General features: G+C 41.2%; 1 protein-coding gene across 1 annotated transcript; it reads left to right on the top strand.

The window, feature by feature from the left end:
* On the top strand, positions 1–13,643 carry LOC119729854 (nuclear pore complex protein DDB_G0274915-like). The gene is made up of 5 exons (XM_038202649.1): positions 1–88; positions 11,128–11,222; positions 11,637–12,174; positions 12,674–12,694; positions 13,212–13,643. The coding sequence occupies exons 1-5, from the start codon at positions 1–3 to the stop codon at positions 13,373–13,375; spliced, it is 906 nt and encodes a 301-aa protein (XP_038058577.1). The 3' UTR covers positions 13,376–13,643.

Below are 13,643 nucleotides of genomic sequence, written 5' to 3'. Positions count from 1 at the left end.
ATGGAGGAAAAGCTAAGCGAGACGTACAAGTTTGGGTATTTGCACGAGGGGATGGGGGTGGTGGTGGTGGTGGGGGAGGAGGAAAACTGTAATATACCCCTTGCATCTGAGCTCACAATGAGGGCACTTCTTTGTTTCTTCGTGATATTGAAGCATGAGTAGACATCAAATCAAATTAGGTTTTGCCCTTCACCGACGTTTAAACACTGTATACTCAGTGTGTTACCTCCCGAGTGAAAGTTGGAAAAAATCACTCGGGTGGGACTCGAACCCACGACCTCCTGCTTTCTAGTGCAGATGTCTTACGCCCTCACCGAAGGGCAAAACCTAATTTAATTTATATCACCCCGACGCTAAATTCCATCTTATAAAGATTAGACATTATTGTGTGTTGTGTTGTTTGTTTTTTTTTGGGGGGGGGGGAGGGGGTAATTTAATTTTATAAAGAAAACTTTGCAGGTAGAAAGTCCTGGTTTTCCCGGTTTTTTAATTTTGGTTTGACCAAAGCATCATTGTTTGGATCGTTTTGCCTAATTGCTTACCGAAAAACAACCGTCCAGTTTTAACTAAAAAAGAGGTGATAATTAGCCCTCAACTCTGTCAATTGTCATTCAAAATTGCTGCTTTCATTTTGTGCCACGCCGATGATTAGTAATGCATCGTTACTGTGTGAACAACACCAAAACACGGTGCATACGAACTTTAAATATTAGAGTTTTTATTTAATTTCCTGCGTTTAAAGGTTTTGCTGTGTTATGTTTATATGCAAATGGGTATTATCTGGTCGTTAAGTAAGATTGCCGATGTTGTTGTTTTTCTGCCAAGGGAAATAAGCACAGATTCGTGGGGTCATACTCTGGGAGACGGGGTTGCAATGCGTATTCATCGTCTGGTATCCTGAAACTGTCAATGCACTGACCCGTACATGTAGGAAATCAGTCGGTCGAACTCAAATTTATGTCTTTGCAGTATTAGGCGGGCAATGTCGGCAGCTTGATATAGAGTCTATTTTATAATAAAAGATAACTTTTGAACCTGTTTGGGATATATAGTATTTAAAATTCTTTTTTTTTACATCTACATTGATGTCTGGTCAGTGTATAGCATAACTCCGTCCGTCTCTTCAGTGAATGATATCGAGTTGGGTGTATACAATTATGATAATTCATTTTATTAATCTTTTATTCTCTACCTTTGTAACTTGCATTTACTGTAGATTGTGATTTGTACAAAAGACATGTTTTTATACATTGATGTATATAGCGAATGCGTTTTGTTTTTGATGGTAGTGAGGATAATATGATATAAATGAGGACCAGAGTTAAAACTCACACAGGAAGGTGTGTATAGAATTCACGGTATAATAAGTTGGGCAAATGGTTTAGTATTTTGCCCAATGTTGGTCAACTTACAAACTGCCGACACTCTTGGGCAAATTCTTGCCAAAAGTTGGTCAATAATTCGTCACCGACACCACGAAGTAACACTCATGTACATACCGGTAAAAACTAGCAATCGGAGAAAACGGCATCTAAAGTTGAACATCTTCTAAAACAACACTTTGCGTCAAAACGCCAACAGAGTATTTTCAGTTGGGTTTCTCGTTGTGGACACTTGATGAATTGAATTTATTAAATCTGCTGTTTTCACCCGTTTGTGTATTAAATAAACAAGAAATAAGAGGAAAAAGATGAGTGTTAGTTCGTGAAACCGAAAAAGCTGCGAAACTGTAAATGTTCGTTTTCACGAAGTAACACCTTCTAATGTATACAGCACGAGGAAAGTGCAACTTCAGGTCAGCGCGCGCGCGCTCATACAACTTATTACAAGAAGAGTGTTACTTCGTGAAAACGTTTTTGCTCAAATATGAGCAGAGTGTGCGCCATGGTAAATGGAACTTGAGTGTTACTTCTTAAAAACGAAAATTGTCACCTTTGCGCAAAAATTTCCATGGATACTTAGCGTAATTATTAAAGTAAAGCTCTTGAAGCTTTGAAACTTCGTGCAATGGTAGGCCTTGATGAATAATATTTAAAAATCCAAAAAACTGAAAATCGAAAAAAATATGGTTTAACATGGTAGAGTGTTACTTCGTGGTGTCGGTGACGAATTATTACCCGAATCAACCCACAATGAGGTAACTTCACACCAATGTAAGGCAAATAACATTGCCAAAGCAGTGTTTTACCCAACCTTTTTTTACAGCGCAGAAGATAGCATAAGAGTTTAGTTTAAATTCAATAACGAATGTGCGTGAGCTCACGAATTTATTTTTGCATTACCTAAATATGTTCTTTTTAATGCAACAATTTTCAATGACTATAATTAAAAACGTGTGTGTATTTTAAGATTGATACCTGCTGTTTCAAAATGATGGATTCCATTTTATCAGCTGTTCTTCGTTTATAGAAGTAACTGACGATTAGCAAGCTTGTATTCGTCGTATTATTTACTGCATTGCGCGTCTCTGCAGCAGGACCAAGTCGACAGTCGGAGACAGGTTCTTTTTTCCCCCGGACATTTGGCCTCCGTAAAATCAAATAGTGGTGGGTGGGGGGATGGTGCCTTGTAACATTTTCCAGTGGGGGCGCTTTTCAAATCGGGCGATCATGCACACTATCGGTAACAGTGTGCTAAGATTTAAGTCAACCCAGGAACAGTTGTTAGGAGGGGGGGGGGGGGAAGGGTCATCTGTAGGCTTACATCTTCCTTCGAACAGCGTGTTTCATGTAGTCGTCAATGCTTCAAAAAATACTTTGGTCGCTGTAAAGAAGGCATTCGGTTTGAAAGTCTGAAATTTGAGGGATAAAAGCAACAAAAAGAGCCCTCTGTTGGTAGATCAAAGTACATGATAGCAAAACAATTACGACTAGTCCTGAAAAATAGTCACGACGTCGCGAACAATTTTACGACGTCGCGAAAAATGTCAGGACTGGTTATGTCCCTTCAGGGCCATCATACATTTTTACGGCTGATTTATCTATCTATTTATTCATTTTTTAGTTCGTGTTATTTTACAAGGTTAGCCCCATCAGGTGTCAATGAACTGTTCTTCCTGGGGGCCCTGGATTAACTGTTAACTTTAAACTTTCTCTCCCCCCCCCCCTCATAAAAAAACCACACAAACAAATATAGGTGCCACTGCACCCGAATACATGAAAAGGCGTTTGTACTGAATGTTTGGTGTTCGTAGTCAATAACTCACTCGTATTGTCGTTGTGTTGTTCGCAGCTACCGCCATGCAATGTGATATTGAACAAACCCACTGACCAGCAATTATTGTGACATAGCGCTTTGTGAAAATAACTCGCTGGAGTTGACATCGAATTTGGCACAGTGGCGCGCGTATTTTGTTATGAATATGCATAGCCCAGCAGTGAAAACAGCGCTTACTGGACATGATATTCATGGGCGCACCTGATTGGTCAATAGTTGTCAACGATATCACAGTGGGCGGAGCCGATTGTCTTTGTCCTATACAACGATTTGGCGACTTAAGCTCTCCAATAATGTATACGTGCACTTCTTCTAGTTCTTGCTTGACGCGGTTTGCGTCCATAGGAACTGTCGTCAAGGAAATGCCATAAAAAACGCAACACGCTTTCTAGCCTGTTCAATCTGACAGAAATAAACTTCAGAATCGTGGTCGATCTACTGCTTTTCATATACCCGAAATGCGCTGTTGCCGTTTCCTTCTGACAATTCATCTGGATCAATAAAACTGATTTGTGAGTTGAACATGCGGAATTAATTTTTTTTAGCGAAAGGAAACCTCTGGTGGAGTTTTTGGTGAGCGATTTTGATCAAGTTAAAGAAATTGGAAGGACCTCAGAGTTGAAATTGCTGGAGCGTCATTGAGTTCTGGAATCACTGTTGGAAGAACAAAATCTTTGAACTGCAGAGAGTCAGGTTGTAGTAAGTATGACATCTTTTCCACGACCCCCGTCTCCCTGAAAAAAAAACCTTTTTATCAAAACACCGTTGCTATCTTTTTTCTTAATCGGTAACGTTTTTTGTTTGATTCGATGAGAAAAAAAAACACAGCATGAGTTAGTGCAGGATCATGGAGTTTATTCATTACACAAACTCTGCAGCATAAGACGATCTTAATTCCAATGATTTGTTGAGGCAAAAAATTGGAAATCTATATCCAAAGTTCTTGATTAGTTGATTAGAGTTTCTTAGAAACTGAATGTTTACGAGACTTTTGAGTTCTGTAGCCCCTCAAGTCGTCAGTCGAGAAGACTGTCGAGCCATTGAAATTGTGCATCTTGAGTCTTCCTCTAGGGCTTATCAACAACGACTGGGCGAAACCCTTGCTCTAAATGATGTTTGTTTCCGCTTCATCTTGACAGCACAGTACAAATCAAGCCAACCAGTATATGTCCTAGCTCTAAAAGCCTGTTGGCACCAAGGGCGTCAATCGGTTCTCAAAAGTGGGGGATGGTACATACATGACTTAGTGTATCTGGATCAAAACTCCCCGAGTGCGAAGCCTAAACTGCGTGTGGTTCGGGACCCGCTTAAGGGCCCCGAAAAAATCGGATTCTAGACGCTCTGTGGTTTGATCTGAGGCAATTTCTGACCACTTTTAACCAAATTTGTTCCATCATTATTTAATCATCATTTTTGAGATTAAGGTCATTGAATCTGATATTTGGAGCTACAGTATCAAATGTAGGCTACTCGGGGACAAACATTTGGCGATCGTGTACAAAGCATAACGGAGGTTTTCCTAAAAAGTAAAAACAAAAGAGGGACAGGGGGTTCCCGATTGCAGGCAAAATAATGTGTGTGTTTTATGGCACACTGCGGTATTTTCGTAGGGACCCCGATTTTTTCGTAGGCATTAGGCGCAGTGCCTACTGTGCCTAGGGCCTACGAAAAAAAACTGGTTTTATTAGCCGATATCTTGGGCTCATTTTCACGTCGATTTTTTTTTGGTTTAAAAAATATCATCCATTGAAAGCTTTACACAGTGCCTACTGTGCCTATTGGGTAATCCGGGCCTGCTTATCGTGTACTTCTTTCATACCGAGCCTTAAAACGGTTTTATTGGCCGATATCTTGCGCCCATTTTCACGCCGATTTTTTGGGGGTTTAATAAAATATCATCCATTGAAGGCTTTGCATCATGAAAATTGCTTTATTCACAGACCGTGTATGCAAAATATAAAAGTACCGTAAATTTAGAAGACTCATACGTCTATAGCATTGCGCATGGATTTATTCTGAAGTCCAATAATAACCGCCATTGAACGGCCGAGATCTAAGTAATGAATTTACAGACCAAAGTTCGACTTCCGAAAGTCGAAAGGCGTTTTGTGATTAGGGCCTAACCAGCGGTGTTTAGCATTCACCCCTCGACTCTCCTTACACGCGCTTCGAACTTGTTTTTCGAAGTCTGCAGCCGAACCAACATTCTGAAGATTTGAATCAAGTTCGTCATTTAAAAAAAAAATGAGTGACTTCGCGCGCCAGTTTTCGAAAGATGGACTAGAGGAATCGACGCAAGAGGCTATCCTATATGGAAGTAATGCGTACATTTTCCCTGTCTGAAACTAAATTTTACTTGGGTCGACAAGGTCGACAAGAGTCGCTCCAAGTATTTGACTCGACGCGACTCCGGAAACCAATCTGAAGCGGACGGTAGTCTCCTTTAAAAAAAAATGTTTCATAAGCTTCAACAGTTTTCATCACTATTATATTTTCTTTGATCTTTTTACTATTGTTTTTATTATCATCATCAGCATTTTCAAACACCAAACAATGCCGTCCCTTCATGGACTGAGCTGTAGTCGTTTATAACGCCTTTATTTCCCTGTTCAGTCCAGTGCGGAAAAGTTTGAAAATATGAAACCTATATTTTTAATTAATTTCTGGGAGTTCACTTTATAAATTATGGCTTACTTTTAACCTTCTTGCGTACATATTAAATGACTTGTATACAGTCAGTGAGACAGTTACAGATCATTATGGATTACTTGATTAGATAAAAATTAATTTAACTGTAACTAAACTTTTTTTCGAGATTTTTTCACCAACTTTAAGGTCTATCATTTTGCAATTGTCGGGGAAAATAAATTTTGGAAATCCCTCAAACATTAGGCTCCCAACGAACGATTTCGTCGAAATATCCGCTTGTTTTGTAACTGGTCTGTGAAAGAAATCGCGTAAAGGTTACAATTCTGGTTTCCTGTGAAACGTAGTCAACATTTATCGTTTTTTTCTGCACTATATCAGGTTTCTTGTAAGGAACAATCTCACTGAGTATCACTGAGTAATAATGGTTTGGGTATTTGAATTCACTGAATTGCCGTACTTGCAAAAGATTGGTTTCCCTGCATGAACAGTTGTTGCGGATCACACATGCAAACGATGCAGTTTTGTGTGCAGTCTAGATGATGAAGGCGTGACACACGGCGCGCGCGCGCTGAGCACGCCTTGAATGATGAATTTGAAGACTAAATTATCATGTAGCGCAGCGTGCGTGATTCGGAATTGTCGAAAGTGATCCGCAACTGTCGGGTTCAGTCCTGTACAAAAGCCTTGATTTATTCCCTTTAAGTTGAGTATGGGTGGAAATATTGGGTTTTAACTTGAAGAGGAGGAATTTTACTACGCAATGATGTCACTCGGACCACGAAAGTCCAAACATTTGCGCTTGTCCAGCAGTTTGTATAGAAAGTGATCCGGAACGGTCGCAGTGATATTATTATAACGACCGTTTATAATTGACGTTGCCACGACAACAATGTAACATTTACTGTTTGTTAGTTGTTTGTTGTGGAGACCTGTATGAAGGGATGGGCATTGGTATTTCCCTGATATCATTCTAAAAAAAACCAAAGTCAACCGTAGAATCCTACAAGTGTGTGATGGTTAAAAGTCTGTCGTCGTTACCATGGACGGGGAGTTCTGCCGCGGGTGGTACCGGGTGCGCAGGGTTGCATATATGCGCCTCAGTGAGCCGTGCACTCTCAATTGTCTCACAATTGTCCTCTTTTCTTCCTCTATTTTCAAAGCAGAAACAAAAGCTTAAAGGTAGAGAATATCATTTGTCATTTGCGCATTTTTTTGGAAGAAACAAAAGTGCTCAAAATAAAAAAAGGGGGTATAGCAGCTAACCTGATGAATTTTTAGCTCAGTGTATGCTGAATATTCCGATACCACAATATTCTAGGAACTCGATTTCAATTCAAAAGTTGCCGAGTTTTGAAATGTGCCCGAAATCACTGAGCCGACGAAATACAGCAACAGCGCGCGCGCGGCGCGCACCCATTCACGGTTTCCCCGAAGGAAAAAGGAACTACTAACGGAACTTTCCAATATCTTTGGAAATGTCCTTCTTTTAGCGTTTTCTTCAAAATGGCAGCATGTGAGAAAGAATAATTTCACAGGGAGTTTAGTGCCATTACTATCTTTAAACCAAGTACACTTTTCAACAATAATTTTGTCAGTTACTTTTTGGATAGCCGCAAATGATATACTCTGCCTTGAAAGAAAGAAAGAAAGAAAGAAAGAAGCCACAATGAGGAATATTTAATTGATATAGAAAAAAAAAGTCTTATTGTGAAAACATGGGACCTTTTCAGTTTTAGTTCCAGTAGAGATGCAGTGTTTGTGTTTTTTGCTTTTCTTTCTGTGGTTCCGTTTAATCAAATAAAGGTTTGTAATTTCTCAGTTTTATCCTAGAAAATGATGTTAAAGTGAGGGACGCATTGGCTTGGGTTGTCTTCTTCATCAGTGTTTGGTTTTAACTGTAATTAATGTTTCGGTTTTAGTTATTTCATGTGTGAAAGAAATGCTCAAATTGTTTTGGTCTCATGGGTGATTTTTACCCTCACAGTGAAAAACTGCAAATTGTTTCTGTATCCGAAAATCAAAGACAGGGAAGAAAAATCCATGAAATTGTATGAATAGGAGCGCTCGCGGCAACAAAAAAAGAATGAGACAGAGCACAAGGCACATTACGTATTCTGTAGTCCAGAAACCAAAAATTCCAAAACTAATTAAATTTAATTTACTTATTGTAAATTCCAAACAGAAATTCGTCTGATAAAGGAAGCATGTTCCAGACATGCACGAAGAGTGAACAAAATAAAAATGTTTTTTGTTTGTTATTCAATTCGCATAAGAACTCGTTTGTGCTTTACGCCTTGTTGTCGCTCTGTTGTGGGTTCGTCATGGCAACCGGTCCTTAGCGATTAATGTTTTGGCCACAACACCATTTGTGTTTGAATCCGTTGCGATTAACCTGCCTTTTATTCCCTCAACCTCGTGCCCAAGGAACCTGTATTGTGCATCTGTCAATCCGGGCCATCTGTCAATCCTGGGGTGAGCCGGGGTTTCACAAGGTGGACGTGTTCATTCATTGGTTTGGGGAGTAAACCTGTGAAAAGGTAATAGCAACGCGCCCCAAACATAACGACGGAATTGGGATTGTGTTGAATGCACACATTCGCGATGATTTCATGTTTGATATGTAATACGACTCGAATCTCAAAGAGCGTTGTGAACCATGTGTATTGTGTTGAGTGAGGCCTTGAGCGTGTTTCCGCACTATTTGGCATGACTAGTCGTGATAACCCACTTTATATACAAGTCGATTGAACGCTCATTTTTGTAACATTGCAAAACAAAACTGTCGGTTGGTAAAAGGCTTGTAGGATCATTAAATTCTGTTCGTTTGCAATTGATAACACAACTCAAAATCCAAGGAAGAATATTAAAACCTAACCGGTTGAATTTTCAGCTCAGTGGATATTACACTTGTTGGGAAAACAGTAAAAGAAAAACATGCACAACCTTTTGACCACAATACACGATTTCACTCATAGCACTCTTTACTTAAAAAACAACAACCAATAAGTCAATTGACTGATCGTTGGAAAGGTCCTACATTTATTGGTTTCTTCTTAATGACGGCAAGCCAGACGGAATAATTTCAAGGGGTGTTTAAAGTACTAGTGTTTGTAGTACGATCTTTAATCTAAGTAAGCTAGGTCTATATGCCTGTAAGGGGGAAAAACACATGAAGTAGTTGTTTTACAAAATGCATAAAGACTCCTATAGTCTATGGAATATCTTCTTGCACAGCAAGAGTCTAAGATGTGCGAGCAGATGCGGCGATTGCTTATGCAAAACAAGACTGCGTCTTGACCTGCGTCTTGAGACTGCGCAAGTCTATTTACCCTTCACCGGCAGTCTTTGTAAAGTGCCTGGTTTGGTTATCGCTTATAGGACTGTGTTATCGATGAGTAAAACACCTGTATTGGTGTAATTTGACTAACTGTTTCCTGAAGAAGTTACCTGGTTCTTCATAATGATTACCTCTTTGTGATGTTACGAGGATGTAACTTCAGCATTTGTGATTATAGGATATCTGGTTTCAAGAATAAGTAGCCTACTTCCCCGTAAAGCACGGCAATCAGCTAAATCTTCATCAAATATTATCAAATCTCCTGAGTTTTAAAACACAAATTGGTTCTTGTCTCCGACCTTGTTGGACCCACATTAGACACGGGAACTGCCGATTTCAGATGACCACCACCACGTTATGGGGAACTTAATGATGGACAATTTCCATGCCTGTTTGTTAGAATCCTCACTCACAAAACCCAGACATTTCGCAAGTCTACTCTCCAATGAACGCAAGCCAAATCCCAGGATTCGCGAAAAAAAGTGCCCCACTTTTGACGGAATATTTTATGGCAGGCCTCCACTGGCGGAAGGTTAGGGGAATTATGAGTACTATTATGACGTCAGTTTAATACTGTACAAGAAACTTCACAGAGTGCATACTGCCAGGGAGTTGAATTATCGACTACAAAGTCGGCCAGGACAGTGCTCAGTCAAATAGAAAACGCCATATAATTACACAGGGTGCTGGGCTGGCTCACTCCTTTGGTATGGCGGCTGTTTGATGACATATCAATTGCGTGAGCTAGCCCACGCCTTTGATGTTTCATGCATCAGTCGCCGGATGGCCCGGTCAGCCAGTCAACAAATCACGCTTGCGCACATCCTTCTCACCTGAACGATGATTGTAACACCTCGGCCACCACATCCCCACCTTTGGCTAGATTGGCTTCACAGAGAGGCAGAACCGGCACGCTGCGGCTACTCCAGCAGGTTTCTCATAATAGCTTTAGCAACCTTCATGGTGGAGTCTTTGTTTCTCAAGTACAGCCTCGATTCGCTCAGACATGTGGTGCTTCTGTGAAAAGAGCTCATTGCTGAAACTGAGCGGCTTTTCGAAACCCCGGCTTCGTTACGGTTTAGGTTCCATCTTTGACATCAAAGTCCTTTTTCAGGCCTCTGGCCCTATGACCAAATGGGTGTACGTACTTGGCACTTTGAACTCAGTAAATCATACTGGATCATACTGAATCAGAACTTGGACCTATATATTGAGCAAGAGTACCCAAGTCAGAGGACTACAAATCTCGTGAATCGAAGAGAGCTATAGGGTTTCGAAAAAATCCTTTGAGCCATAACTTCTCTTTGTGCTAGGTCACTTGTTGCTGTAGTTCATAATCTTTCTCACAGTCAAGGGCAGTAGAACTACAGAATTGGCAGCCGCTCTCTCAATTTCTGGGCGCATGATCTTGCTGCATGCAAACCAATGTTTTTTTCGTTTAACACGTATAGGCCTATACATTATTGCTTTCTATTCTGGGAGTCCCGTCGTTGGAACCAGTTTTATGCACGGGTATGCCAGTGCCCGCACTTTGGTGATAGCGCCCTCACACGGTTCGATACGCGACAGGCCCCATTCGCTCGTACCCCCCGCCCTGCAAACAGGGCGCTGGTAAGGGCTGATGAGCTTCACAGAATCTTGTGAAGGAAGTACAGATTGACCTTCGCATGCAGCTAGCGCGCGCTACGCATGATGGGCACGGGAAGCTACGTTCTGCGTCACAGGTCACGCAAATCTATCCAATGAGAGCTCAATGACGTCAGCCCTTACCAGCGTCCTGTTTGCAAGGCGGGGGGTACGAGCGAACAGGCCCCAGCGCACACCGTGCACTTCAGATGTATTTTTTTTATTTTCAAGTTTAAATTATTTAACAGCTTTCCCATGCGAAATTAACATAACAAACTCAGTTTCGTTTATTTCTTCAGGTCTTCCATTTGAGCGAGCACCGTTCCAGACCGGCTTTTCACCATGGGAAAGAGCGCCCTCGTTTTCATCCTCGTTGCGGTATTTCTCGTACCGGGTGAGTGACATTTTCAAACTGTTTTAGTTTGTATTTCGGTATCTCGCCAAAAAATTTTGTATAGGTATGTGGACTAGTTGGGCTTACCCCTGACCAAAAATTCCAAACATTAGGAAGGCAGTCTCATTTGCAGGCCCGACATTTTTCGACGGTCCTCTGGCTAAACTTGTTCGTGCGTGACTTATTTTTTCAACCTTTCTATGTTGATATTCACACCGGTTTAAAGCGAGGACAGGTTTTGACCTCCGAGGACGCACATCGGGTCCGAGGACGTACCGTTATGTAAATTATTTATTTTGAGTCCTCAGTGTAAACCATTAGTTATCCTGCAGATCCGGAGGCAGCCGCTTCACTCTAATGACCGCTGCCAAAGAACATTAATAAATACGTGTTTATTCCGCCCAACTGACAAAGAGGTTTGTATCGTTTTTAGATATAATTGCACAGCCCCCAACGGTAGACCCAACAAGTTTATCGCCCACTACAGCCCTTGGTAGCAGTTTAACGCCCACTACAGCCCTTGGTAGCACGACAGCAGAACCAACGACACCAGGGACAGATGGTAGCTCGGTCACCACAGGTGTTGATGACATAACCACAGGCACCACAGGTAGTGTTGCCTCTACAAGCGGTGGTCCTACTACAGGCGCCACAACCTCATACACGGCTACGGTTCCTAGTGTTGGAACCTCAGGTGGCACTTCAGTTTCTGGTACATCTACAGGTGGCGCTACAAATTCTGAAACACCTGAAGGTAGCACTGCAGAATCTGTTGCACCTACAGGTAGCACTACAGATTCTGGTACACCTACAGATGGCACTACAGATTCTGGTACACCTACTACGAATGCAGGTGGGACGACAGCTGGCTACACAGTTTCTGGCTCCAGTGCTAATGAAACAGCTGAAAATGTCACCACGTCTGATACAAATTCAACGACAGCAGACGCAGGTGAATCCCGATTGGCAGAAGCTGCAATTTTTTTAGATACAGAAGAAAAAAATAATTAATTGAAACACATACAATATAGACAATCTTGCGAAAAAAATAGTAATCATAGAACCGAATATTTTAATTTTAAATAAAAGATTGCCCTATACGATTCATGCAGGTGACAGTCAGAGCATAGTCAGTAAACCGAAAGTCGACATTTACGTGGCTCTGTTCTTTTTTTCAGTTCCAAAAGTATCGTTCAGAGTTTAGTCATCTCATCATTCACGTTTAGATTTCCATGATTTCATCAGTCTGATTTCAAAAACCAATTAATCGAGTTCGGAAAATTGCTCTATTTTATTTACTCTCCAAAAATGACAACCGTGTTTTTTGTTGGCCCTCATCACGTCAGTAAAATGTCAGCAATATTTCTAGGATGAATACCTTTCATTTTAAATTGGTCAATATTGTCTTGATACTTCTAAATAGATCTTTACATTTATTTCTCTAATTGTAGGATCTGGGGAGACGACTCAAGGTAAGTTGGAAAGAAAACTATTGATTTTATTTAAAAAAAAAATAAAAAAAATAATTGATTTGTAAATCATGACAGATTCATCATGATTTTATTTTTTTTTCTCTTGATAATTTGAATCGTGAAGGATAGGATTAAATATAAGGACAATAATAGCTCAGTTTTTTTCATTAATTTACTTCATTTCCTTTTTTGCTGATTCTATGGGTTCCTCAAGGTGTAGATGCATTTTAGCTTGGAAGCCTGCAGAAATCTGAAAGAAGAATTGACGACGAAGAAATGTTCATTTTTTTAAGGGCGGGGGAAGAGGGAGGGAGGGGGGAAGAATACCCCGAAATGATGTTCCGGGGAAACCCACGGAATCAGACAACCGAAAACCGAATCCAAATGGGTAGATTCAAACTTGGGCCACAGAGGTCGTAGCCTAGAGGAAAGCACCACTGCACCAACCCGACTCCACGTATTTGTACTGAAAAATCAAAACATTTATGGTGATTTTTTTTGTTCCGTTTGACTCCAGAACCAGCACAACCTGAGCCGCCAACCACTCTGTCCCCTGGCGTGATTGCTGGCATCGCGGTGGGTGCCACTGTGGTTCTGGTCGTTATCATTGTGGGAATTGTCCTAATCGTCAAGTGCAAGTGTGGTAAAGACTCCGCCGTTGCAGCTCAAGTCGAAGCTTAACCCCAACATCCTGAGACTTTTGTTCTTCTTAGGTACCTCCCTGGCCTGAATCCTCCAAACTCCTCCGAATGGTGCAGTGCCCCGCCCACTGTGCACGTGGCCATGGGGGAGCTAACACGTGCACCTACCTCTCCATTGCTTCACTGCATGCTCCAGCCGTGCGCGTCATAATTATACGCGCGTGCACGCCTGTCGCACATGAGTTCGGATCATTTGGATGGTTCGGAAGCATATGGCCATCCGTGTTACTGCGTTACTGAGAAAAAAT

This window comes from Patiria miniata, unplaced genomic scaffold, assembly GCF_015706575.1.
Source record: "Patiria miniata isolate m_02_andy unplaced genomic scaffold, ASM1570657v1 HiC_scaffold_21, whole genome shotgun sequence".
Taxonomy (NCBI): Eukaryota; Metazoa; Echinodermata; class Asteroidea; order Valvatida; family Asterinidae; genus Patiria; species Patiria miniata.
Note: the sequence above shows the minus strand (reverse complement) of the source record. Positions and strands in the feature narration are given on the sequence as shown.

What these genes read in the sequence shown, in the direction of transcription:
- LOC119729854 (XM_038202649.1), top strand. Translation starts at nt 1, where the DNA reads ATGGAGGAAAAGCTAAGCGAGACGTACAAGTTTGGGTATTTGCACGAG. An exon ending in GGTGGGGGAGGAGGAAAACT is followed by an intron (nt 89 to 11,127) that starts GTAATATACCCC and finishes TTATTTCTTCAG; the next exon opens with GTCTTCCATTTGAGCGAGCA. An exon ending in TGCGGTATTTCTCGTACCGG is followed by an intron (nt 11,223 to 11,636) that starts GTGAGTGACATT and finishes CAACTGACAAAG; the next exon opens with AGGTTTGTATCGTTTTTAGA.